Source organism: Plectropomus leopardus, chromosome 7 (genome assembly GCF_008729295.1).
Source record: "Plectropomus leopardus isolate mb chromosome 7, YSFRI_Pleo_2.0, whole genome shotgun sequence".
In the NCBI taxonomy this organism is placed as follows: Eukaryota; Metazoa; Chordata; class Actinopteri; order Perciformes; family Serranidae; genus Plectropomus; species Plectropomus leopardus.
In genome coordinates this window covers 35,734,585-35,762,084 of record NC_056469.1, presented here as the reverse complement: position 1 = coordinate 35,762,084, position 27,500 = coordinate 35,734,585, and the positions used below count along the sequence as shown (strand labels likewise).

Sequence of the window (27,500 nt, the reverse complement as noted above, 5' to 3'; positions counted from 1 at the left end):
AGGACCGTTGGGTGATATCTGATAACTCTGTGTAACAGTGGAGTAAAAGAGTAAAAGAGTGTGTTTTTGTACCTTCGGTCCGCTCGGTCCGATGGATCCGGGCTGTCCGGGATAACCCTGAGGACACAAACAGCAGACTTCAGATCCCAAACTCGTCTCTGCTCGATGACGAGTGAGTTATTGACCTAAATTTAATCAGGAGTGACGGAAACACTCTAACGTGTCGGAGCAGAGAAAGCAGCTCATTAAAAACAACGTTTTCAGCTCACTCTGAGGAAGAAATCAATGACTCTGACACTGTCTAGGTTTCATCGTTGAATTTAACATAATATGTGAAATATAATAATAATATCACTTACTTTGGTGCCTTTCTCTATTTTATGTTTTTTATGACACATTTTCAGTTTTGTTGTAACGACAGTGAAGTCCTTGAGTAAACGTGAGAAAGACTTTCAGGCTGAATGTTTGTAATCCCGTTTGGAGCAGAAATTCAAACTAAACGTGTGGACATCAAAGATGACGTCAGTGAGCACGGATGATGATGAGGACGTTTCTTACCGTGGATCCTCTGTCGCCGGCGTCACCTGGAAACCCGGGCGCTCCGGTCTGACCCTGCAGGACACAACGGCAGGTCGACGTTAGCCGTGACCTCTAAGGACACATTTTAACAAAATACTGACGAGTACAGACTCGATTTGAAACAGGAAGATCCATTAACCCTTTCATGGATCAATCATGAGAGGAGGAAGGCAATGAGCAACTCAGCAACAAAAAAGCCCCAAAATTAGCAAGAAATTTACAAAACGTTACAAGAAATTTACCTGAAAATAAGCAACAAAATAAGGCTAAAAAACAAAAACAGACACAAAAATGACCAAAAAAAGTGCTGGAAAAACAGAATTTTTTTTTTTTTTTTTTTTTTTTTAAATTGTATTTCATAGAATAACTCTAAAAATATGATGAATAGATTTATTAAATGAAAATTTCTAGAAATGTTTTCTCAGTTTTTTGATCAAATCATATTTTTGCCCCCAGCTAATTTTCAGATGATTTTCTGATCACCTTTTACCATTTTTTACAAGCTGCTGGACATTTCTTTCATTTTCTTTTGTTTCAAAATAATTTCAACATAAATACATTTTTCTGGTCATTAACCTCCTGCAGATATGCTCTATGTATGTATATGGTTCAGGACCTCTTTTTAACACTTTGACTGGTTCAACATCAGCTTTGTGCTTCCCAATCATTTAAACTTTAGAAATCTGAGCAAATTCCTTTTTTTTTTTTAAAAAAAAAAAAAAAACTTCGGAAAAAAAGAGCAACTTAAACTTGCAAGAAATTAGTAGCTTTGGATTTTTTTTTCAAAAATGTAGAAAAAAAGTCCACAGACTATATTTAAAATGATCATCATTATATATTTAAAATTAATTTAGATAATTTTTAGTATATTTAAGCTCTGTTCCTGTCATTTCCTTTTTTTCTTCTAATTGTTTAGAAATGTTTTGTACTATTGACTTCTTTTTTGGCCATTTCTTCTTTTCCCATTTGGTTTTGAATGAGATGGAGCCAGTTTTCTTGGTGTCAAAACCTCTCATTATGCTTAATTTCCGTACCTTCAGACCGTCTCGTCCTTGAGGACCCTGGTTGCCTTCGTCACCACGAGACCCCTGAACAGAAAACAGACGAGGAAAATATTTAAAAGAAATGAGAAAAACAAAATGTAATCTTAAACCTGAATTGAAAACATCAGCAACATGATGATGATGATGATGATGATGATGATTCAAAGCATGTGCAACATTTCATATATGTGCTTTTTATAAAATCTGTAAGTCTGCAAATGTTGAAATGTTGAATGTGTGAACATTTGCACCCGACATACAGCACAAATCAGCAAAAAAAATTGACTGCATTCGGGTGTATTTAAATTTTTAAAAAAATATCATTGTTTTGTATGCCTTAAAAATTGTCACACAAATTTCCTAAAAAATGTCAAACTATAATAAAAGTTTTTCACTGACAAGTAAGAAAAGTGTGATAGACAGTTTATAAAAAATGTCAAAAATGCATTTAGTCTTCAGTTTTCAGACCTAAGAATTCTTTAAACTTTAAATATTATTAAATATTTTTCACTCTCAACTTTCAAATGTCGAGACGGAACCGAAAACACAAGAAAATATCTTTCACACTGTAAAATTCTGACTGATCACACGTGTTATTTACTTTTATACAGATTTATTAGATTTTATACAGATTTTATTATTACGTGTAAATACGTGTTTCTTTACCTTGATACCGTTACCTCCCTTTGGTCCTGGAGGCCCGGCGTCACCACGAGGGCCCTGAAATAAAACAAACACAAAATAACAAACTCTGTTTCTTGTCATCCGTCAAAGAGTTCATTTCATTTGCAAACATTCACAAACTGGACAGTTTGTCGGTGCTCGATATTTATGTTAGAAATAAATTCACATAATTTTGTGAAGTTAGTTTGAAAGGTTTGGGGAAAAAAAGGAACAGAAATAAAGCAGTTAATGAATCATGTTGTAACGTCGTCTTTTTATTTATATCTCCTTTTTTTATTTCTGTTTTTTATATTTTATTTTGTTTTATTTGTGATTTTATTGCTCTTATTGCTTGTGTTGTTTTGGGTCTTTTTCTTTGTATTATTTTATACCGACATCGTGCATCTTGTATTATTTGTCCTCTGGCTTTAACGTTAATTTGAGCTTCCTCCTGCTTATGTTCAGTGGGACTCTTCGGCTTTCCGCTGTTGTGTCGCTGTCTAGTTGTCAAAACACTTTGTAAACTCTGCTATATAATTAAAGTTAGTAATATTATTATTAAAACATCAGCTGGTAACACCAACAGCTGGTAAACCCCTAAATTCACCAGCAGCCTCTTTAACTGCATCACCGCCGCGGCTGACGCGGTGAAGTCGCCACCGTGACGGACGGCTGTGGCTCCAGATGGAGGAGCCAAACTTTGGGTGATTTCCCGCCATTTGAAGGACCAGCAGCTGAAGTTCGGCTGGATCTTCTCAGCAGGCGGCTTCTGGGTTCACTGGCAGTTTCAGCTCCTGCCTCCACATGTGCACTTAAATTTCTCATCAGAAATAAAGAAAAAGTTCATTCTTATGTCCCCGGCACCGTTTTATAATTTCATTTTATCACATTTTCTTGAGGCACTCTCCTTTCTTTTCAAAAGATGTTTATTATGGTATCATGTGAAAATAACTTTTCTTGAGATAATGGTAAAAATATAATTATTAAAGTATTACACAGCTGTTCTCTGCTTTTTTAAATTTCATTCTTTAGGTATTAAAATGTGGTTTCAAAGAGCTGGTTCTGATTGAGAGGAAGTAGCAACTTCAAACACTGTATTTACAAAATATTAATGAGTTCTTCAAAATATTGAGTTAATAAATACTAACACTCAAAACTCAACGCAGTCCCTATGTTTTCATTTCTGGGTCACATCTGATATTTAGGTGTTTTACAACAAAGTGATTCATTTAATTTTTGCCAAATCTTTTTTTCCTGTTTTAAAAGGATAAATACATTCTCAAATTCTCAAACTCTCTCACCTTCTTTTGTGTACTTTAAATAATGTGAGCTCTGCAGCATCAATATGAACGTAGATTATTGTGTTTAAAAGCTTGAAAAGCAAAGTGAGTCGTGGGAGGAGTCAGTCGTGGAAATCAATAAGAGATAACAGATCTAGGGATTAAGAGGAAATGACTCAGATATCTGTTTTTTTCTGTGCTGTGTATAAAAGAGTGAAGTTCAGCAGTAAACATTTCTCCCACAGAGAAGCTGTTTGTTTCCTTACAGTCTCACCAGGACCCCCGACTCCTCCGCGCGGTCCCTCCATACCGACGTCCCCCTGTCCACAGAGAGAGGTCACATTTTAATAAAACATTAAACGGCTGCAGCTGCTCGTGACGCCGGCAAACTGGTAACATGTAATCTAATATTTATGATAATACAGATGACGACCAAAGGAAAAGTCATTTTTACTGCTCGTTATTTTTTATCAAATCAAACAAAAATAATTTGTGAAATATTCAATAATAATAAAAACAATAATACTGAAAAATAAAAAATAAAGTTTAGAAAAAAATGTTGTTGTTGGTTTGTGAAAATTTCGCTGATTAATTCTTTTACCAAGAATTGAATTGCTTATGGCTTAAATGTTATAAGGGAAAATATCAATAACATTATGAAATCTGCACCTCACCATAAAAAAGAAAAAGCAAATTCTGGCTCTTCATGAGTCAGGGTCAAGGATTTTAAGGACCTTGTAAGACATTAAAGGACAACCGTGGACTTAAAGGACGCGTTCCGGTAATCGCTTTAAAGTTTATAGGACAGTTTAACGTGTTTCGAAAATCTCTCATATTAAAGGTCAGTGCATCAGTCTACAGTGTGTGTGTGTGTGTGTGTGTGTGTGTGTGAGTGTGTGTGTGTTACCTTCAGACCTAGCTCTCCTGGATCTCCCAGGTCTCCAATAAGTCCAGGTTCTCCCTTTTGAGGACAAAAGATTTAGTCACTTATATAGTGAAAATCATCATCTTCAAACATGTTTATTTATTATCATAAAACTGAGTTTTTAGTTTGTTTGCAAAAAACTGCTTAAAATCTAGATGAATTAAAACAAAAAAATGTGTCAGAAGCCAGAAATATACATACAGAAATAATGAAATAAACTGAATTAAATGTAATGATAATTTCCTTTTTAAATTTTTTTGAAGATGATGAGCTCTTAATAACGTGCACGTTATCGTTCCATATCTGCACACCGCGATATGAAGCCGATGGAGCCATCTGTCATTATATGAATTAATCTGTGGATGAAACTTCAAGAAATGCCTAAAGGATGTTGGTACATGTATTTATATATAAACACACATATCTAATGAATATTCATGTGGTGCACTGAGAAAATGTTCCTGAAAAGTGGAGGATGAATTCATCATTTCTGAAGCTCAGCGTTACACTGAGATCATGTTTTAATGATGTTTTCATTCACGTTCTGTTTCTGAGCGTCCGAGCGACCGTCGCTGTGGTTCAACTGGGCTCCCCGGGGTTAAACTCACCATCGCTCCAGAGAAACCAGAAGCTCCGTCATCTCCTTCGGATCCGGGGTCGCCCTACAACGAGACGTCAAAGGTCAAAACTGAACAAACAAACAGGAATATAAATAAATATTCTTTTTTTCACTCAGAGACACAGCAAGAAACACTCACAAGGTCATGCCGACTTTTTAGGTCAAATATGTTTAATTTTTTGTGAATATGTCAAAATAAAAATAAAAAAGTAAAATAAAATATGTAAAAAAAATCAAAATATAAAAATATATATACTCATTTAGAGTCTGAAACACTTTAAATTGTTCCAAATATTTGGGAAATGTCTGTATAAACAAAGACTACACGTATCTGCAGAAAATTCATGACAACTGAAACATTTTCAGACGTTTTTTTCATGTTGTGGTTTCACATTTCTGTGTTGTTAGATGATGATTTAAAATTTAAATAAAGCTTTTATCTGTGGTATATTTCGTTGTCCTAACCTCAGAGTGTCTCAGCCTCCTACACAGTACAAAAACAGGATGTTTTTTCTGCTCCTTTCACTTTGTCTTTTGTTTTAGTTTCACTTTCACTCGCCTCCTGTCTTCAGTCCATTTTCACTTCTACTTTCACTCTGTCAGTGTGTATATCAGTGTGTCTGTCAGTGTGTATCAGTGTGTATATCAGTGTGTATCAGTGTGTATATCAGTGTGTCTGTCAGTGTGTATCAGTGTTATATCAGTGTGTGTGTATCAGTGTCTGTCAGTGTGAATGTCAGTGTGTATATCAGAGTGTCTGTAAGTGTGTGTATCAGTGTGAATGTCTGTCAGTGTGTATATCAGTGTGTCTGTCAGTGTGTATATCAGTGTGAATGTAAGTGTGTCTGTCAGTGTGTATATCAGTGTGTCTGTCAGTGTGTATATCAGTGTGTATCAGTGTGTATATCAGTGTGTCTGTCAGTGTGTATATCAGTGTCTGTCAGTGTGAATGTCAGTGTGTATATCAGTGTGTGTATCATGTCAGTGTGTGTATATCAGTGTGTATATCAGTGTGTCTGTCAGTGTGTATATCAGTGTGTCTGTCAGTGTGTATATCAGTGTGTCTGTCAGTGTGTATATCAGTGTGTATGTCAGTCAGTATATCAGTGTGTCTGTCAGTGTGTATATCAGTGTGTCTGTCAGTGTGTATATCAGTGTGTCTGTCAGTGTGTATATCAGTGTGTCTGTCAGTGTGTATCAGTGTCTGTCCAGTGTGAATGTCAGTGTGTATATCAGAGTGTCTGTAAGTGTGTGTATCAGTGTGAATGTCAGTGTGTATATCAGTGTGTCTGTCAGTGTGTATATCAGTGTGAATGTAAGTGTGTCTGTCAGTGTGTCTGTCAGTGTGAATGTAAGTGTGTATATCAGTGTGTCTGTCAGTGTGTATGTCAGTGTGTCTGTCAGTGTGTATATCAGTGTGAATGTAAGTGTGTCTGTCAGTGTGTATATCAGTGTGTCTGTCAGTGTGTATATCAGTGTGTCTGTCAGTGTGTATATCAGTGTGAATGTCAGTGTGAATGTCAGTGTGTATATCAGAGTGTCTGTAAGTGTGTGTATCAGTGTGAATGTAAGTGTGTATATCTGTGTGTATATCAGTGTGAATGTAAGTGTGTCTGTCAGTGTGTATATCAGTGTGTATCAGTGTTTATCAGTGTGTATCAGTGTGTGTATATCAGTGTGTCTGTCAGTGTGTATATCAGTGTGTATCAGTGTTTATATCAGTGTATCCAGTGTGTATATCAGTGTGTCTGTCAGTGTGTATATCAGTGTGTATATCAGTGTGAATCAGTGTGTGTCTGTCAGTGTGTATATCAGTGTGTCTGTCAGTGTGTATATCAGTGTGTATGTCAGTGTGTATATCAGTGTGTCTGTCAGTGTGTATATCAGTGTGTCTGTCAGTGTGTATATCAGTGTGTATGTCAGTGTGTATATCAGTGTGAATGTCAGTGTGTATATCAGTGTGTCTGTCAGTGTGTATATCAGTGTGTATGTAAGTGTGTCTGTCAGTGTGTCTGTCAGTGTGAATGTCAGTGTGTATATCAGTGTGTATGTCAGTGTGTCAGTGTGTATGTCAGTGTGTCTGTCAGTGTGTATATCAGTGTGAATGTAAGTGTGTCTGTCAGTGTGTATATCAGAGTGTCTGTCAGTGTGTATATCAGTGTGTCTGTCAGTGTGTATATCAGTGTGTATCAGTGTGTATATCAGTGTGTCTGTCAGTGTGTATCAGTGTCTGTCAGTGTGAAGTGTGTCTGTCAGTGTGTATATCAGAGTGTCTGTATGTGTGTGTATCAGTGTGAATGTCAGTGTGTATCAGTGTCTGTCAGTGTGTATATCAGTGTGTATATCAGTGTGTCTGTCAGTGTGTATATCAGTGTGAATGTAAGTGTGTCTGTCAGTGTGTATGTCAGTGTGTCTGTCAGTGTGTATATCAGTGTGTATGTCAGTGTGTATATCAGTGTGTCTGTCAGTGTGTATATCAGTGTGTCTGTCAGTGTGTATATCAGTGTGTCTGTATCAGTGTCAGTGTGTATATCAGTGTGTCTGTCAGTGTGTATATCAGTGTGTCTGTCAGTGTGTATATCAGTGTGTCTGTCAGTGTGTATATCAGTGTGTCTGTCAGTGTGATCAGTGTCTGTCAGTGTGAATGTCAGTGTGTATATCAGAGTGTCTGTAAGTGTGTGTATCAGTGTGAATGTCAGTGTGTGTATATCAGTGTGTCTGTCAGTGTGTATATCAGTGTGAATGTAAGTGTGTCTGTCAGTGTGTCTGTCAGTGTGAATGTAAGTGTGTATATCAGTGTGTCTGTCAGTGTGTATGTCAGTGTGTCTGTCTCTGTCAGTGTGTATATCAGTGTGAATGTAAGTGTGTATGTCAGTGTGTATATCAGTGTGTCTGTCAGTGTGTATATCAGTGTGTCTGTCAGTGTGTATATCAGTGTGTCTGTCAGTGTGTATATCAGTGTGAATGTCAGTGTGAATGTCAGTGTGTATATCAGAGTGTCTGTAAGTGTGTGTATCAGTGTGAATGTAAGTGTGTATATCTGTGTGTATATCAGTGTGAATGTAAGTGTGTCTGTCAGTGTGTATATCAGTGTGTATCAGTGTTTATCAGTGTGTATCAGTGTGTATATCAGTGTGTCTGTCAGTGTGTATATCAGTGTGTATCAGTGTTTATATCAGTGTATCAGTGTGTATATCAGTGTGTCTGTCAGTGTGTATATCAGTGTGTATATCAGTGTGAATGTAAGTGTGTCTGTCAGTGTGTATATCAGTGTCTGTCAGTGTGTATATCAGTGTGTCAGTGTGTATATCAGTGTGTATGTCAGTGTGTATATCAGTGTGTCTGTCAGTGTGTATATCAGTGTGTCTGTCAGTGTGTATATCAGTGTGTATGTCAGTGTGTATATCAGTGTGAATGTCAGTGTGTATATCAGTGTGTCTGTCAGTGTGTATATCAGTGTGAATGTAAGTGTGTCTGTCAGTGTGAATGTAAGTGTGTATATCAGTGTGTCTGTCAGTGTGTATGTCAGTGTGTCTGTCAGTGTGTATATCAGTGTGAATGTAAGTGTGTCTGTCAGTGTGTATATCAGAGTGTCTGTCAGTGTGTATATCAGTGTGTCTGTCAGTGTGTATATCAGTGTGTCTGTCAGTGTGTATAGTCAGTGTGAATGTCAGTGTGAATGTCAGTGTGTATATCAGTGTGTCTGTAAGTGTGTGTATATCAGTGTGTCTGTCAGTGTGAATGTAAGTGTGTGTATATCTGTGTGTATATCAGTGTGAATGTCAGTGTGTCTGTCGGTGTGTATATCAGTGTGTATCAGTGTTATATCAGTGTGTATCAGTGTGTATATCAGTGTGTCTGTCAGTGTGTATATCAGTGTGTATCAGTGTTTATATCAGTGTATCAGTGTGTATATCAGTGTGTCTGTCAGTGTGTATATCAGTGTGTCTGTTAGTGTGTATATCAGTGTGTCTGTCAGTGTGTATATCAGTGTGTCTGTCAGTGTGCATCAGTGTGTCTGTCAGTGTGAATGTCAGTGTGTATATCAGTGTGTCTGTCAGTGTGTATATCAGTGTGAATGTCAGTGTGTATATCAGAGTGTCTGTAAGTGTGTGTATCAGTGTTTATATCAGTGTGTATCAGTGTGTATATCAGTGTGTCTGTCAGTGTGTATATCAGTGTGTCAGTGTGTTCAGTGTGAATGTCAGTGTGTATATCAGTGTGTATGTCAGTGTGTGTGTCAGTGTGTATATCAGTGTGTCTGTCAGTGTGTCTGTCAGTGTGTCTGTCAGTGTGTCTGTCAGTGTGAATGTCAGTGTGTATATCAGTGTGTATGTCAGTGTATCAGTGTGTCTGTCAGTGTGTATATCAGTGTGAATGTCAGTGTGTACATCAGTGTGTATATCAGTGTGTCTGTCAGTGTGAATGTCTGTGTATATCAGAGTGTCTGTAAGTGTGTGTATCAGTGTGAATGTCAGTGTGTATATCAGTGTGTCTGTCAGTGTGTATATCAGTGTGTCTGTCGGTGTGTATATCAGTGTGTATGTCGGTGTGTATATCAGTGTGTCTGTCAGTGTGTCTGTCAGTGTGTCTGTCAGTGTGTCTGTCAGTGTGTATATCAGTGTGTCTGTCAGTGTGTATCATCAGTGTGTCTTTCAGTGTGTATATCATTGTGTCTGTCAGTGTGTATATCAGTGTGAATGTCAGTGTGAATGTCAGTGTGTATATCAGAGTGTCTGTAAGTGTGTGTATCAGTGTGAATGTCAGTGTGTATATCAGTGTGTATATCTGTGTGTATATCTGTGTGTCTGTCAGTGTGTATATCAGTGTGAATGTAAGTATGTCTGTCAGTGTGTATATCAGTGTGTCTGTCAGTGTGTATATCAGTGTGTCTGTCAGTGTGAATGTAAGTGTGTATATCAGTGTGTATCAGTGTTTATATCAGTGTGTATCAGTGTTTATATCAGTGTGTATCAGTGTGTATATCAGTGTGTCTGTCAGTGTGAATGTCAGTGTGTATATCAGAGTGTCTGTAAGTGTGTGTATCAGTGTGAATGTCTGTGTGTGTATATCTGTGTGTATATCAGTGTGTCTGTCAGTGTGAATATCAGTGTGTATGTCAGTGTGAATGTATATCAGTGTGTATGTCAGTGTGTGAATGTCAGTGTGAATGTCAGTGTGTCTGTCAGTGTGTATATCAGTGTGTATGTCAGTGTGAATGTCAGTGTGTCTGTCAGTGTGTATATCAGTGTGTATGTCAGTGTGAATGTCAGTGTGTCTGTCAGTGTGTATATCAGTGTGAATGTAAGTGTGTATATCAGTGTGAATGTCAGTGTGTACATCAGAGTGTATATCAGTGTGTCTGTCAGTGTGTCTGTCAGTGTGTATATCAGTGTGTCTGTCAGTGTGTATATCAGTGTGAATGTCAGTGTGTATATCAGTGTGTCTGTCAGTGTGTCAGTGTGAATGTCAGTGTGTACATCAGTGTGTAAATCAGTGTTTCTGTAACATGATTTACTGACCACTGGTCCGGTGTGTCTCCTCCTCTTCCCCGAACACCTTTGGTTCCTTTATAACCCTAAAAATCAAACAATATTCACATATTAAACTCCCAGAGATCTCTGCAGCAGCAGCAGAATCAGCTTTGATCTGATTGATTATAATCTAAAAATGTATTAAGAGCGTTTTAGCGTCTCACCTCTCTGCCCTGAGTTCCTGGCTCACCATCTTTACCCTGCGGACCTCTGGACCCCTGACAGGAAACAGAAAATGGATCGATAACAGACACAAACATATGCATTTACTCATCAATTATCTCTGTGAACATGCAGATGAACTATTTCTGAATGTTCGACTTTCGTCTCCACAAGACAAAAAAGTCACGTTGTTCTTACAAGAAATATTTGGGGAAATATTAAAATAAATGGTGTAAATTTTCTTTCTTTTTTCAGCTTTAGTTTTTTTTTTCGATATTTTTTTCAGATTTCATTCTGAGCGGCATTAAAACAAGTCTTAAAAAGTCCTGACTCTAATCTGCCTGAATCTGAAGGAGGCCTGTTAAAATCACCGTAAGAAGAGCTGACTGAATGCGGAGGCTGAGGGGTTAAAAAAATGTTCGTGACGAGACGACAAACAGTGTTTTCTGAGAATAAAAAGGCCGTGATGTGATGAACTGAGCCGGCACCTTTGGTCCTGCGAAGCCGGCGAATCCGGGCTCTCCGGGTTCGCAGTCGCACTCTGTCGGCCCCTCCTCCCCGAGCGCGCGACCTCGCCCCCTGACTCCTCCTCCGAGGACTCGGTGTCCGGTCCCTCCGGAGGAAACTCGTACGGGGACCTGAAACACAACATCATCAGTCTGATGTGAAAATCCACACCGAGGCCTGTCTGCAGAAAGACCGAGGGACACGTTCAAATATCAGTCCTTTCTGAAGTTAAAAAAAGGGAGTAATGTTGAGACGCTCGTGGGCTTTTTTTACTGACTCTTTAACTTGGGTAGAACTTGTTAACCCTTTGAAACCTGGATCGACAGCAGCGATCAGGTGTGTTTCACAAGCATGTAAACCTTCGAAACTGGAGCAAACCGGCTTGATTTCTCCTTAATATTTGGGAAACAGGCGATTAGCAGCTTGGCATAAAATACCTGCAAATTGCAAGAAATTGAGAAAAGGTGTCAAAATAAAGGCCCTGAAAATTAGTTCAAAAATGTGTTAATTTATTTGTATTTCAAGGAGAGGGAAAAGGATAACAACATTTATTTTTAATGATAAAATCAGCAAAAAACTATCATTTTTAACTTATAAGCATTATAATTTTATATTTAATTTGTAGCATTTTTTCAGTAATTTCTCTGTTTTGTTTTTGTTTGTTTTTTTAAATTCCAATTTTCAGGATATTTTCTTGTAACTTTGTGCTAATTTGGGGTTATTTCTTTTGAAGTTGGAGAAGAAATCCAGCCAGTTTGCTCAGGTTTCAAAGGGTTAAACTTAATTGTTTTGTTCCTTTACTTTAAAAATCTCTTTTTCAGTCTTTAAATTCACTCAGCAGCTTAAATGTTTCTTCATCGTTTCATGTTGATATTAATGTGAACAGGTAGGATAAGAAACATTTAAAGAGTCAAAGAAATGAACCTAAAATGAAACTTTTCCAAACAAAGTGAAGCCCTAAAAGTTGCTCAGCCTCTTTTTTCTGCTCTTCGGTTTATTATCCATTCAAGGGAAATCTAAATAAACAGGAGAGTCTCAGGTCACATATATAAAAGGATGTTAAGATTATTTTTTACATTGATTTTACATTGTGCTGTTTTTAAGGTATTTGCTGGTGATTTGGTGTGTCAGTGTAAAATACTTTCATATATAAAAGGACTTCTCACACTGCTGTTCGTGAGATTAAACAATGAGAGAAATCCAACACGGTTCGAGCTCATTAAACATTCCCCAAAATGTGACAGACGAAGGTCATGTGATGTGACAGAAAGCTCCAGAGGATCTGTGAAATGGAGCGTGAGGTGAACGAGCAGCTGCTCTGACTCTGAACAGACCTGCAGCCCTCGGCGGGCGTACCTGCATGGTCTCCGTGTCCTCCTTGGCGTAGTGGGACTCGGCGGTGGTGGCGTAGGGGAAGGCGTCCTCGTGATCATGGTGACCTCGGTGGGTTCGGGGCCGTAGGGGTCGTAGTCCTCCTCGGGCCTCTGGTCCTCGTCGTAGCTGTGAGTGGGCTCAGGAGGATACTCTGACGCCGTGAGACGACGGGACAGTCAGACTTTTAGTCCTCAGACTCAGTGGTGCATTTTTACAGTCAGAGGTCCTTTTTTACAGTTTGGACGTCAAACAACAGTCATGTGGACATTGTGTTTGGACAAAAACACAAGCTGAGGGTCAAATGTTTTAAAGAAAAAAAATTACAGAAGTACCAATAAACAAATTAATGATAATGATGACAATAATAATAAAAAAATAATAATAATAATCATGAGAGCAGAAATGATAAATAGATACAGCAATAAAACAATATGGATAAATAAACTAAGTAATAAATAACTGAATAAATATGGAAATAAATAAATACAATAAGTAAATAAATTAAATAGATTAATAAATTAATGTGGAAAGAATAAATAAATACATGAATATACATAAATAATTACATTAATTAAATGCATAAAGACATAAATAAATAAAAGTTGATTATTAAATGTATTCCTTCTTTTTTTGAACACTTATATTTATTGATTTCTGTGTCTGCATGTTAATGAGGTAAGATCATCTCTATTTTTATTTATTTATGTATTTACTTAGACATTTATTGATGGCACTTATGTCAGTTTTTGGTCTTCCATAATAATCAGTTAAGAGTGAACAGTCGGGGTCACTGTGCTCACCTGGCTGAGGTGAGGCAAAGCTGTCGACCACGGAGCCTTCAAAGGTGTGCTCCTCACCTGTACAAACACACGCGTGACACACGTGATTAATCTCGTTGTGTGCGGCTGGCCGGTCTACAGCTATCACTGTAGTTTAAGTTCTGGGTTCAAAACCCGGAAGAAGAAAATGTGCATGAGAAAAGCCACAGAGTCGATCCACAGACAGCTCTGCAGGTTTTAATCTTCATAGATGCCCAAATCGCACTGAAGATAATAAGCTCACACTATTCACACAGAATTTACAGAAAAAAAAAACCACATCATATATTACAGTCAATATAGTGATGTTTTTGATGCTTAGAAAGTTAAAATACAAAATATTTCCAGGTTACAGCAGCAAAAATACCTTCAGATTATTCCAAAATTAAAACTTTTGGTTTTCTTTTGGCTGCAAATCAAACAAATAAATTAAAACATTTTAGTAAATCCTGTTTGTCGCTGCTTTTTGATGTTCTCTAGACAACCGTTCATTAAAAAAATTGTACATATATATACATATATATATATATATATATATATATATATATATATATATATATTTCACAATAAACAAACTACCGTATATAAAACTTATAATAAAATCCCAAATAAACATCCAGTCTCTATTAGAGGCTCGCGCTGGTTGCCATGGTTACCATGCAGCTCATTTTTTTTGTTCTTGTTCTTTGTTCTTTGGATGTTTAAAACGGAGAAAACGTTAGTCAGCTGCTCAGATCACACAGACAGATATGTTTATAACGTTTAAACTTTTGTCAGTATGGACTCACGATGTTAGCTGAATGCGATTCTCACAACTCAATCTTTCTCTTCGTTTTACTGAAACCGTGAGCACCAAAGAAGTCGATTTTATCGGCAGAATGAACGAGATCCAAAAAAACAGTAGAGATTAGTAGATGTACAATTTTTTTAAAAAGCCAAGAACAATTTCCAATGAACTAATTATCATATTATTTATTTCAAATGAAAGTACTTTCCAGGCCATTTGTCACTTTGTTTTGTTGTTGTTTGTTTTACCTCTGTGTTGTTGTTTTTTTGTTTGCTTGTTTGTTTGTTTTTTTTCCTGGCAAATTTTCGGGTAATTTTTTTTCTACTTTTCACAGATTTCTTGCTGACTTCTGGGTCATTTCTTCTTTTGCTGCTCATTACCTTTTTCCCATGTTTTTGAAAAAAAAGGCTAATTCCCCCAAAAGGGTTAAAAAAATAATTTGATTGTATTTTCCGTCTTTGCTGTGCAGCAGTTTTGCATGAGAAGAATTAAAAGTCCGTCACATATGGACACCTGTCCCAAAAATAAGCCTCAAGAGTTCAATGATTTGAGCAAATAACAGCTGCAGTTATTCGTCAGTTTTATGGAAATCTAGTTCTGCTTGTTTCTAGTTTTCCTTTGTTGATCTGTGAAGTGGGAATATATGGTCACTTTATAAACTGTCTTTGATGAATAAAAGTGAGATTTCTAAACTTGAGGCGGCTCTGACCTGAGTGATATCCAGAATATTCGTCCTGGCAGAGAGAGGAGACGACACAGAGCGCAAACACCAGCAGCCCGGAGAGGACAGACGCCTGCGGGGAAATAAAACGTCAAAAACATCATGTTTAATAGTAAGTAAAATATCTGCACAAAGAGCAGAACAGAGCAGCTCACAGCAGGAGGCACAGCTGCTCTGGCTGCTCCATGTGGTGATTTTTGGAACAGAGTTTACCTGCTCAGACTTATCGACAGGTGTGAAAACCACCAACAGGTGTGCTCCTCACCTGCACACACCCTGTTACCTGCAGCATGTCACACCTCATTCTGCTGTTTGGAACAAAACAAAGTAAGTGGCTCGTTGGTCTAGAGGTATGATTCTCGCTTCGGGTGTGAGAGGTCCCGGGTTCAAATCCCGGACGAGCCCTTAATTTGAGACAAAAAACATCTCAAAAACAACCTGTGGATTCACAATAATCTGTGAGTTTGCACAGAAACTGAGGATATCTGCAGTGAATCATTCATACTCGACACAGACACCTTGTTATCGTGATTAACGGAACAACTCTGTGGACGGCTGTTTCTGAGCCTCCGGTTTGGCATTTCAGCCCAGCCATCTTGAAATTTGGAAGTCATAAGTGTCTGTATTTAAATTTTGATTGAATTTATTTCAAACGTGAAAAAGAAAATAGAGAAATTATCTTACTAACAAGCAGACGGACAAAAAAGTAAACTTTACAGACGATGAAAAGCATAAAGCAGAACTGCTCAAACACACGATGACTTACATATTAAAAAAGGAGTGAGAATAAAACTTATTTAATCACAGCCCTTCTCCATAAACCACTGAATCTTAATTCACCAGCTTCCTTATTCATATAAAACATATACAATATATAATTAAACATATATGCATACACCCACAACCCCAAAATCAAATATAAATGGAAAACTAGGGAAAAAAACACTGAGTTAAATAATGGATGGATATAAATGGAAATAATTTGATGGATTTGATGGCCTAAAATTGAGCTCTTTCATCATGTTTGCATTTGACCTATTTGAATAAAAAGGCCTCAGTCGAGTCCTCGTGACCCGGCCGTGCTTTGCACAATCCAAAGAAAATAAAATCTCCTTTTTCCCGTAAAATAACTCCAAATTTGCTGTAAAAGATTCTTTCGGTATGATGCCTCTTTCAACAGAAAATGGCTCAGGCACCCGAGTGATGAAATAAAATCACAGTTACAGTGGAAAAAAAAAAAGCCCCCCCTCAGCAAAGTGACTCACAAACAAAGAGAAAGTGAGTATTTTGTTCCCTGTTGTTTCTCAACACTCCCCACTAACCTCAGGTTAGTGTGCAGGTGTGAATTCAGTGTAACAGGAAGAGGAGGCCAAGCATGTAAACAAGCATGTAAACAAAAGCGAGCGCAGTAAACCTGCAGGACCTCTGGGGCACCGGGGTGAAACACGCCTCGCTCTTTCATATTTTACATCTTCTCAGAAATCTTTGCAGTCTGTTACACAGAAAATAACATTTGTATCACGCAGCATTTTGTCATTAGATGATAATTCTTCTAACTAAATAACTAAATTAACCTCAGTCAGGTCCACATGGTCTGGTTGTGGTTTGTGCATTTCAGGGAAATAGATCAACCGCTGTCATGATGCAACTTTCAAGAGAAAATGTTCGAGGCAGCCGAGTGATGAAATAAAATCTGTCATCATCACCCACGATGAAAAACGACTCTCACAAACGTTTCTCACAAACTGTCTGATATTTCTCAGCACTGAATGTGCAGAATGAAGCCGAGTTAAGTTTGAATTTCCTCTGCTGTATCAAAGAAAAGAGTTAAAGTTAGCAGAGAGTTAAAAACTAAATCTTAAGAACTATTATGTTCAACTTTCACAAACAGCAATAATGCTCCTGGATCAAACTGACTGTGCATCTTTAACCGCCTGACAGAAGTTTAGATTGTCTCCATAAATGTTGTCTTTAGCTCATTAAATGTCAGTTTTATTAATAATTAATGTAATCAAGATTTTCACCTCTTGCAGATCAGAATTTACTGATGAGACTTTACTCATTATCTTCATCATCTGTGTGTGTGGTTTCAAGCTCCAAAGATTATTAGAAATATTTTTCCTGTATTTTTAAACTTTGAAATGGGTCAGTTTGACCTGCAACATAAAAGGATTAACAAAAAAAAAAAAACCATGCTGCATCACTTTTACCCTCAAAACTGCATCTACTGTTGGATCCATTTAACCCTTTAAAACCTCAGTAATTTTTTTCTACTGAAAAACACTTGTAGAAGGCAATGAGCAACTTGACAAGAAGTTACTCAAAATTAGCATGAAATTTGTAAAAAAAAAAAAAAAAAAAGTTTAAAAATAACAAAAACAAAGAGTACACATTTCTGTGACGTGATTTTAAACATGCCAACGTTATTATATTTTCTGAAAATGTCCCCAATTATTTAAAACACTTCTAATAATTTTATCTCTCCTTTTAGAAAACAAACAGCTTTTGAGGTCATTTTCTTGTCATCTTTTCCTAATTTCTTGCAGTTTGCAGGGGCGCCTCGTGCCAATTTGCTCGTTACCAGTTTTCCCAAGTTTTTTTTCTTTTTTTTTTCCAGGTTTCAGAGGTTTTAATGTTTGTAAAAGCCGCTTAAACGCAGCACAAGAGAACTGATGTTGGTCCAGTTTTATTAAGAGCTGAACCTGGACGGTTTCTTTGACCCATGCTGATGTTAATGTGACAAACCCAAACTGCAACAGCTCCGTCCAGTTCCTTCAGAAGCAAACCCATGTCTTTACACAACTGTCTCTCCACAAGGACACATTAAATAATTTAACTGACCCCAGTCCACGAACCTGCAGACCATCAGGCTCTTACCTTGTCCCTGGAGGTCCCCATAGTGCTGCAGAGTCCCTCAAACCAGACCGCACGCTGCACGGGACGCTTTCAGGACACAGACGACAAAAACGACCTGATTTAGCTTTCCCTCAGCAGCTCAGCTCACAGCATTATCACCCCGATGGTCCCCCTGTCTTCTCTGTCTCCTGTCTGTCTCCTGTCTGTCTCCTGTCTGTCTCTGCAGGATCCCGCAGGTTCCCAGGCAGTAACGGGATCCTCTCCGTCTGTTTTTTCTTCCTCTCGTCCTCTATCTCTGCGTCTCAGCAAGGTGAGAAATACCTGAGCCAGAATCCAGAGACAGCAGAGAAGACACAGACGGAGACGAGAGATGGATTTGTGCAGAAATTTCATGCAAGCAAAGTCTTCCCTTAACCCTTTGGAACCCGAACCCAAAGCTGCTAACCTGAACGTACGGCGATGCAGTGAATTTAAACATAAATACTGACACAGTATCTAAAATAGTTTAAAACTCCACCATAGAATCAGGAATGTTTAAGTCTATTGTGATCATGTGCCGTTTGAATGAGTTTAGAATCAAACATTTTGTCATTGAAAAAAAAGAAAATGTAAAAACCCACATTTCCAAAGACTTTCCAGGATTTCTCAAAAACTGCAGAAACTTTGTGTAAACACTTGAAGACACAGTTAAATCTGAGCATGACCTTTGACCCCGTGATAACAGCATGCCAGCTGTGACACTCCTGCCCGACATTCCTCTTGGTCTGCAGCAGAAAACCGCTCACAGCCAATCAGAAAGAGGCCGCCGAGCCTGTTTAAGATCAGCAGACGCGTGATCACACGAGGCAGGTTTCCATTACGGATCTGTGCAAAACTTCATCGATATTTTGGAATAAATGTGGATAAAACGCAATGTGATGCAATAACAACTCACGCGCATGACCATAGCATCATGTGACCTCAGAGCGTCATGTGACCTCAGAGGATCTGAGGTTTAATGGAACCCGCCTTCTGTCAGTCTCACAAAAAATGTTAATTTATAAAAAAAATATATATAAAAGTTACTTGTTTTAACATTAACTATCTACCAAAAATCTAACAGCAGTATTCAACAGAATATAGGCCAAAAAGAGAAAATCATTACTTTCTGTTTTCATTTACATTTTACACAGCCTCCCATTTTTATATTCGCAGTTTCGACTTGCGCAGTTTGGCGGTTAATGGAAAGCTGCCTACCGACACTGAAGAGCAGCGGGCCAAAGCCACAATATAAAAGAAATATTTCATATTTTAAAATGATCTTTGTGAGGCAATAAAAAGCTCAAAATGTTGGTTCCCAAACTTTATTCCCGTTAATTTCTTTGTAAAATCCTCTCCATTATGAGCTTAAATTGTTATGATGTCTGAAATCTTTTGACCTGCAGGGGCCACAGTGACCTTTGACCCCAACCTAAGTGACTTGCTGATCCAGCATCTCACTTGTCCTCTTTCTTCTTCTTTTTCTTCTTTTTTCGGTCGTGGTGGTGCTCGTCAGGAGAGCGGGAATCCCTGCAAAGATCCATAAAGGAAACAGTAAATTTTGGCACTTTCAGAAACAAAAGCCAGTTTTACCAACAAACACACGACTTTCTGCTTTGTAAGAACACAAACGCATTTCAAAGACATCTGACCGCAAAACTTACAAAACAAAATCTGCATCACTTCCATCAAGCTCCCAGTAACGAAGCAAAAAGAGCGTTCTCACCTCTCCCTCTTTTTCTTCTTCCTCTTGCTCTCTCTGTCTTGGCTTCGCTCGCGGCTGTGATGGCGTCTGCTGTGGGAGTGACGAGACTCAGACGACGCTGACCGCCTTTCACCCTGCTGACGCCTGACGGACAAACAGTAACAGTCGTTCAACCTTCCCCTGCTCTGACTCGCTGATCTCTAGTTAAAATACATTTCACTTAATAATAATAAAATCTTTGTGTAGCACCTTTCACACAAGAAATGCAGCCCAACCTGCTTTACACGAAAAAAATTACATGCAACAAGAGCTTCACAACAGATGACATAGAAGACAAAAAGACGTGATAAAACCCGCATGTAAAAATCAGAAGATAAAATCAAACAGAATATATAGAAGCATCTTCACTTGGATAAAATCCACTTGAAAATACGAGTAAAAGATAAAATGGGATAAAAACTGAATGTACAGAATGCATATCGTAGGATGGAAAACAAAATAAAGTAAAACCCACTGACATTATTAATAAAATTAAGGCTAAAAATAGAGTGTATAAAATGCATAAAAATGAAGGAAAATGCAACATCTTCAAGATGTGCAGCAGTGAGTGCAAAACAAAATGCAAAGCAGTTAAGTCGGAGCGAGGTGAAGTCTGAAGTCTGATATCTGCAGGCGGTTTGTTCCACAGCGTTGGGGCGTAACTCACAAACGCTGCATCAACAGCTTCCTTGGCTGTTTTTGGGAACCTCCAATAAAGCATTTGCAGATGATCTCAGCGTTCGTGAAGGTAAGTAAGAAACGAGAGAGTTGACGATGTAACTAGGTCCATCAAGAGCTTTGTATGTGAGGAGGAGGACCTTAAATCAGTCCTAAATGTTACAGGAAGCTGAAACTGATGTTTCTCTCCTCTTGGTTCTGGTTAACAGCTGAGCTGCAGAGTTTTGGATCAGCTGAAAACACATTTCACTTAACAAACAACTTTACAGGAAGCAGCTGGTCAGGAGGTCACGGTGTCTGTCGTACCTGAGGGAGGACTCGGGTCTCGGCTCCTCCTCCTCGCCTTCCTCCTCTCTCCACTGCCTGGCGAGCTCCTCTGAGTGAACGCTGATCACTTCTCTGATCACCTGCGGGGTGATCACAGAGATGATCAATAGTTTTTCTAGTCTTTACGATCTCATAAAACAGCATATACTGAAGAAAAAAAGCTTATTACAGGCCACACGAGTTCAGTAAGGACGTTTCACCAAAATGACCTTCTGACCTGACGAAGCGGGATCGAAACGCCGTCCTAACTAAACTTGTGTGGCACGACCCCGTTTCCCGCTCGTACCTCAGTGTAGGACTTCTTGGTGATGTGGACGTTCTTGGCTCGGTACGATTGTCGCCGTCTCTTGTAGTCTCTCATCTCCGCCATCAGCTCCAGGTGAGTCTTGGGTTCGTTCTGTTGTTCATCTGCACACAAACGCATACGTTTCACATGAGCGCCGCGCTGAGGGACCAAACAAACTCCTCTGTCTTTATTCACTAACAGAAACTACTGTTCAACAGCAAAGTTGGTTTACCAGCAGCTCATGAGAAGATTTTATCAGCAAAACTGTTTTTTTTTAACCCTTTAGGCTCTGCACACAAAGTGCACTTTTCAAAGCCAAGCTTTAAAAAATATTATACATTATTATGATTTTCAGCGTTCATTGAGTTATTTGTTTAACCAACATCACTCCAAATCATTAATATCAAATATGTGTTTTTTTCAGAATTTGAACCCTTTAGATGCCAGGTTTTTGTCATGATGCCACTATGTTTTTAGATGGAAAAAAGAGAATAATTTCCAGTCTCCTCCTCCTCAGTGTGTGAGTGTAGCTGCTGACAGTCTGGGATATGTCAGTGTGTGAGTGTAGCTGCTGACAGTCTGGGATATGTCAGTGATCAGCAGCTACATTGACTGTGACAGGTCACCTAGTGGAAATAGCATGTATTTCCTCCATATGCCAAATATGGTCAAAATGACCTCATCAGGTGGAAAATAGTCAAAATGACAAATTCAGAGTCAAAAGCCCAGAATGACACCCAGAAATAATACAAGTCCTGTTTTTCTGCTCTGATGGCTGTGGGATCAAAAATGTCAGTTTGAATGGGTTTCAATGGAGCATTTTTGGACCTGAACAGTCTGAATGTAACTATTTAGTTTCCACAGTGTATTTTAGACTTATTGTAGGAGCTGAGCTGCAAATTCACTGATTACACTCAAATACACAATCTGGACTACATTTAGGACACATGCATCAACACACACACAGTTATCACAACAGGAAGAAGGAAAGAGACTAAAATGAGACAAACAGTCACTAAAGGGTTTTTTAAAAAAAACTGTTTTCCAAATATCAGATGAAATGTTTTAACATCCTGATGTGTGGTTGTCTCCGGGAGGTCTTCACCATGTCAGGTCAGTCTTACCCTTCTGGAGTTTGGACACCAAGTCTACGTAGAGATCCTCGTTGCCGGAGGAAGCAGCTTCCTTCTGCTGGCTGAAGACGCCGACCACGTGATCGTACAGAGCCAATCGGTCGGCCACAGTGAGGTCACAGAGTGTGCGCTTGTGGTTCTGAGGCACGTCGACGGGCTGACCGGAGTACTGACCTGATGGAGGAGCAGAGAGGCTTTACACGAAAAATACGCCAAAAATGCATTCACGTAACAAAATTTGACATGCTATAGACACATTTTAGTATATCGATTTAAGACTTGGAAAATGAGTTTAGATTGACAGAAATCACATTAGTAGGATGACTTGCAGTTTAACTTTCGATGTAGTTTGATCGAGGAATATAAACCAGTGCATCGATACAGCGGATGTATCGTTACTGACTATGCATAAGTATCTCATACAGCCTTCTTTAAGGCCCAGAAACACCAAACCAACATCATGCTAACTAACAGCGATGAAGCCCGAGAGCCGCGTCGCCTCACATCGTCTTTCTCTGCGTGAGAGGAAAAACTCCGTAACAGCCGGCAACGATTCTGTAATCATCATCAAAATCACTTCTGTTTCTCTCCTCGTGTAGCGAGCGGCTAATCCGAGTGATTTCACCGACTGCCGGTTAACTAGGGTAGACAGATTATTGACCTGGACTATTATTGGGGCCGATATTTTGGCAGGGAACTTGTTGTATATGATGCTGAATGTTTCCGTTTTGATCAAACATTTGCTGAAAGCATTTAAACAAAGTTTTGGGTTGATGTTTGTTATATTAAAACTTCTAAATACTGACAGAAACATTTTCTTTTTATTGTAAATGCAGATCAGTTCGGTTATCGGTCTCATTAACTACTAATAACAAAAAACAATATAAGTCGACCCCTGCTGTTTAACCCTTTAAAACCTGAATCAGTATCACTTTTCTTGTGCTGGATTCAGATGCTTTTCACATGTATTTAAACCTTTGAACCAACTGAGAAAACTGGTTTGATTTTTTTCAAAAACATGGAGAAAAAAAGGCAATGAGCAACTTAGAGAGAAATGTCCTGCCGACTGCAAAAAATGTGCAGTTATTTTTAGAGAACTGCAACTTTAAACAATCACATTTTTTTGTCATTTCCTTTTTTAAAAAAAAAACAAACATTTTTGTTGGCTTCTTTGTTTGTTTTTGATAATATTCAGGTACTTTCTTGCACTTTATTTTTTACTAATATCTTGCTCATTTCTGGATCGTTTCCTCTTCAGTGGCTCAACACCCATCCATGTTTTTGAAAGAAATCAAGCCAGTTTACCCGGCCTCAAAATGTTATCTGACAAGTCTGAATGTATGAAGTCTTTTCCCAACACGTAAAGGGAAAAGAGTGTGTGTAAGCATGTGCACTGTGAGTGTGTGTGTGTGTGTGTGTGTGTGTGTGTGTGTGTGTGTGTGTGTCCCAGCCCAGCCCTGTGGTTCGAAAGGATATGATGTTAAAGGATACTACACGTAATCAGGCATGCCTGAACCAGAGCAGCAGAACTTTCTAGAGTCCAGCACCTCTCTAATACTCACCACTGTCGCTGCAAACAGAACACACAACACACGGATTAAACACGTCAGCAGAAAAATCACATTTAACTAAACGTGATAATCCTGAATTAAGAACATGTCCCAAAAAGCTTCTTAATGAATGGGTCTAATATTTGTGGAAGTAGAGGCAGAGACAGAGCAGCTGAGCATCGAGTCGGTGAGGTGAACACGTGACGATCTTATAGTGACATCTAGTGGTTTGTTATTACATCTGGAGTGTTAAAGGCCGTCCACACCGCGCACTATAACTATAATTATAACCATAACCGTCTGATGAAGAGTAACTCCAATACTCAGAGAGCTTAACAATAACATTTTTTAACTGTTTGCTAAAAAGTCTATGATCAATACTTACACTTGTCTGCAATAAATTCTTTTTGATGCTGTTATTTATGTCCTGCTTGCTTTGCATCTAAGTACCAAAAAATACCTGAAAATTAGTTTTTATAAAAAATCTACATACAGAGCAAAACAAATTTAAAAAAGACAGAAATGTCTTTGAAAAAGTGCTTTAAAATTACTTCAAATTCGTACCTTTATTTTAAATTAATTTAAGTTTAGTTAATTTAATTGTTTAACTATTATCATTTTCCTAAGTTTTTTTTTTCTTTTTCATCTGAACATTTTCCCCTAGCTTCTAAAAAATAATTTTCTAAATCTAACAATTTCTCGCAATGTGCAGAACATTTCTCACCAAGTTACTCACTGCCTTTTTATTCCCATGGTTTTTAAAGAAATCACACTAATTTGCTTAATTTAAAAGGTTTAAAAACTTGTGAAAGGCGCCTAAATGCAGCACAAGTGAAGTGACGTCGCTTCAGGTTTCAAAGGATTAAGAAGCCGATATTGTGAGCACTCCTGAAACTTAAATTTATAGAAAAATGTTGCCGAAATGTCCTGATGACACCAAAACTGAAGACTTTAAATTCAGGGGATTTGGATCTAAATTCTAAATGGGTTAGGGTTAGTAAATCATCAGATTAAGGTGATGTTTTTTTTTTCAGTCAGCGGCTCCATCTACTGGTCAGAATTTGCTACAGTCAGGGACACTGATCAGTTACTGATGACAAAATTTAAAGGAATAAAAACAAAAAGAAGCAGTGAAATAATCCACAGCTTCATCATAAAAACAGGCATTTTGTGGTCCATATTAGATGTCAGGATCCATGTTGGACGTGACAACTAAATAAGACAGATTCTGATTTTGATTAGTATTTTGTATTCTTCATGAAAGCGCTCCCGCAGTGATCCAAACAATATCACTCGCCACTTTTGTTGTTGTTATAAATGTAGTTTGGGACCTAAAACTATCTTTTTATGGTTATAGTTACTGTTCTTGGTGTGGACGGCCCTTTAACGTTCTCTCGCAGTGAAGCTGTCTCGTCCCTGATCAGGACGGGGTCCACGATGGTATGAATTAGAGGAAACGGTGCTGCAGTGAAATGTTAGAGGTTAGGGTCACACCTTGCCAGAAGACTCCTTCCATCCTCATGAGTGGTGCAGCAGATCTGGCCTGCAGGATCACCTGGTGCTGAGTGGATCTGTCTGCATGAATCAAACCGTTAGGATCAATCAAAGCAGATAAAAACAACACAAATAACATCATGTCACCTTCCTCTTATCTGGAGGTGTTTCATCCTGTAAAGAAATAATTAAGTGACTGTTCTTGATTTATCAGAGGAGGGGGGGTGGCTGGGCTGTGACTTTTTGTCTTATATTTTCTCGACCCTCCCCGGAGCTACAAACAGGGTTCCCACGGTCATGGAAAACCTGGAAAAGTCATGTAACTAGTAAAAGTCATTGACAGTTTTGGAAAAAAACATGGAAATGTGATTAGTCTAATGAATTAAATTACATTTATGTAACATAACAGTGAATTTATTTTGAGATTTATAGTTTTTGTTATTTTCAGAGATGTGACATACAGTAAATACAATGTAGGCAGGAAACATTTTCAGAGCAAAGCATTGTAACAGGGAATTTATGTTTTTCTAAATCTAAAAATGCATTTTAAAAAAAAAGTTTTTTTTTAAAAAAAATGGCAAATTTTTTTATACATAAAACTTTTAAAAAGTTGTTTTTTTTCTTACCGTTTTTTGGGCGATTTTTAAAGACAACATTTTTGGAGATACATTTTTAGGAATATTTACCTGTTGTAAAGAAAATTTTACCAAAGAGAACTTCAGGACACAAAGTTACAAAGAAAGCTAATAATTTTCTCCAGCATCTTGACTTTGATTAAATGACCTTCTTCAGAGCTTTGAAAGTTTTATATTAAGAAACATTTCATAACAACGATTGCATTTGTTTATATTGTTATCTCTAAGAACAAAAGCATCATGATACTTTCATCGTCTCATTTTGTTTAATTCTTTTTTTTTTTTTTTTAAATGAATATTTTATAAAACCCAGTACGGTCATCAATAAACACTCACCCATGATGAAGCTCCTGACGCTGCTGTTCTCATAACACACCGAGGGGTCGAACATCTCCGCCTGCAGAGCAATGACACAACTTTTTACTGCTCTCTTGTTGGTTAGCTTCATCACAGAGGCAGCACACGGACACTGGAGTTCACGAGGTTTACAGTCGCCCGTTTATTTGTTATTTTATGGTACCGGCGGTGAATTTCACTGTAAACACGCGACATGTTTCTGCATTAGTGCCCATTTGACAGGAGGTCATGTGAACGTTACCTGCTCCTCAGCTGAGTAGCCCATTTTTCGGAGGCTGCAGGAGGCTTTGTGTTTCTCCATGCTCCTGACTGGGACTCTGTGGTCGGGGTCGTAGGGACACTGCTCCATCGCTTCCTGAGAAAACACAAACATCTTTACATTCATCACAGTGACGGACAGGAAAAATGTTTTACAGGATCAAACAACTTCTGTGCTTTTATTCCTTTCACCAGATTTACTTCTACTTCTTGCTTTTTAAAAACGTTCTTAGGTTTTTCTTTTGTTTTAATTTTTTTGTGAGGGTGGGGGGTTCATGTAATTTCCTTGTACCTGGGTCATTTCTTCTTTTGTTGCTCATTCCCTTCTTCCCACGTTTCTTAATCAAAATAAAGCCAAATTTCCCAGGTCTCAAAGGGTTAAATAAATAATTGTATAGTATTTCTATCTTTGCTGGGCAGCAGTTTTGTGTGAACGAAATTTAAAAAACTGTCCCATACAGACGCCTGTCTCCGATATACCGATATAAGCCTGCAGAGTTAGCAGGCATATATCGGAGCCGATATTCAGGTTGAGACCGCAGACTGTAAATACAGATATATTATTGATTACTGATAGGATTTACATGCAGTCTATAGCTTATATGAGGAGAGCTAATCGATTTCCGTCCACCGTTAATGCTAAACATAAGAACGTGAAAATAATGTTGAGCCCAAGTTTACACGATAACGTCGTTTAGCTGCGATAAAACCACGAAATATTTTATAAGACTGATTTTTATAAATTGAAGGGGGCTAAACGCTCGCGCAGGCTAAGCTAACGTTAGCCAAAATAACGGCTAGCTGAAGCTAACGTTACCGGTTTGTAGTCCACCGTCCATCCCAGCGTCTCAAATATGTCGTCCAGCTGCTTTTTGCAGTTTTCTGTGAACTCTGTCAGCTCCCTCAGACGGTCCAGACGATCCTGGGGAGTTTGTGTTGGCGGTAACTCCGACATTTTCAGGTTTTGAATCCTAAACACACGAAAATTCGTCTAAAAATCATCGATGTTTGTTTTTCACTGCATCTAAAGCCGCCATATTATGCGTACGTCATCACGTAAACAGGACGTTCGCGGAAGAACAGAAGCGATGCATGCCGGTAGTTGAAGTACGATAATAATACACGAGTCCCCCTTGTGAAAATTATATTATA

The 27,500-nt window shown here is 38.3% G+C and overlaps 2 protein-coding genes, 1 long non-coding RNA gene and 1 other non-coding gene across 4 annotated transcripts in view; 2 read left to right on the top strand and 2 right to left on the bottom strand.

Moving 5' to 3' along the window:
• LOC121945702 (collagen alpha-1(I) chain-like) overlaps positions 1-642 on the top strand; it is a 23,879-nt gene extending 23,237 nt beyond the window's left edge. Inside the window, exon 17 of the mRNA XM_042489998.1 lies at positions 487-642. Within this exon, the coding sequence (XP_042345932.1) occupies positions 487-642 (156 nt within the window). The remainder of the gene's footprint in view (positions 1-486) is intronic.
• A 1,645-nt stretch (positions 643-2,287) lies between these two features.
• LOC121945489 lies at positions 2,288-5,151 on the bottom strand. Its single transcript, XR_006105962.1, has 4 exons — positions 5,099-5,151; positions 4,473-4,526; positions 3,832-3,885; positions 2,288-2,342 (listed from the first exon to the last, which is right to left on the bottom strand). It is a non-coding gene; the product is annotated as an uncharacterized LOC121945489 (long non-coding RNA).
• Positions 5,152-15,345: 10,194 nt separating this feature from the next.
• On the top strand, positions 15,346-15,417 carry trnap-cgg. The gene has a single exon. It is a non-coding gene; the product is annotated as a tRNA-Pro (tRNA).
• Positions 15,418-19,197: 3,780 nt separating this feature from the next.
• On the bottom strand, positions 19,198-27,394 carry snrnp48 (small nuclear ribonucleoprotein 48 (U11/U12)). Its single transcript, XM_042490082.1, has 9 exons — positions 27,166-27,394; positions 26,332-26,445; positions 26,070-26,130; positions 25,099-25,179; positions 22,046-22,228; positions 20,922-21,043; positions 20,615-20,715; positions 19,613-19,735; positions 19,198-19,416 (listed from the first exon to the last, which is right to left on the bottom strand). Exons 1-9 carry the CDS (start codon positions 27,301-27,303, stop codon positions 19,344-19,346), a joined length of 996 nt encoding a protein of 331 aa, XP_042346016.1. The 5' UTR covers positions 27,304-27,394; the 3' UTR covers positions 19,198-19,343.
• Positions 27,395-27,500: the final 106 nt, after the last annotated feature.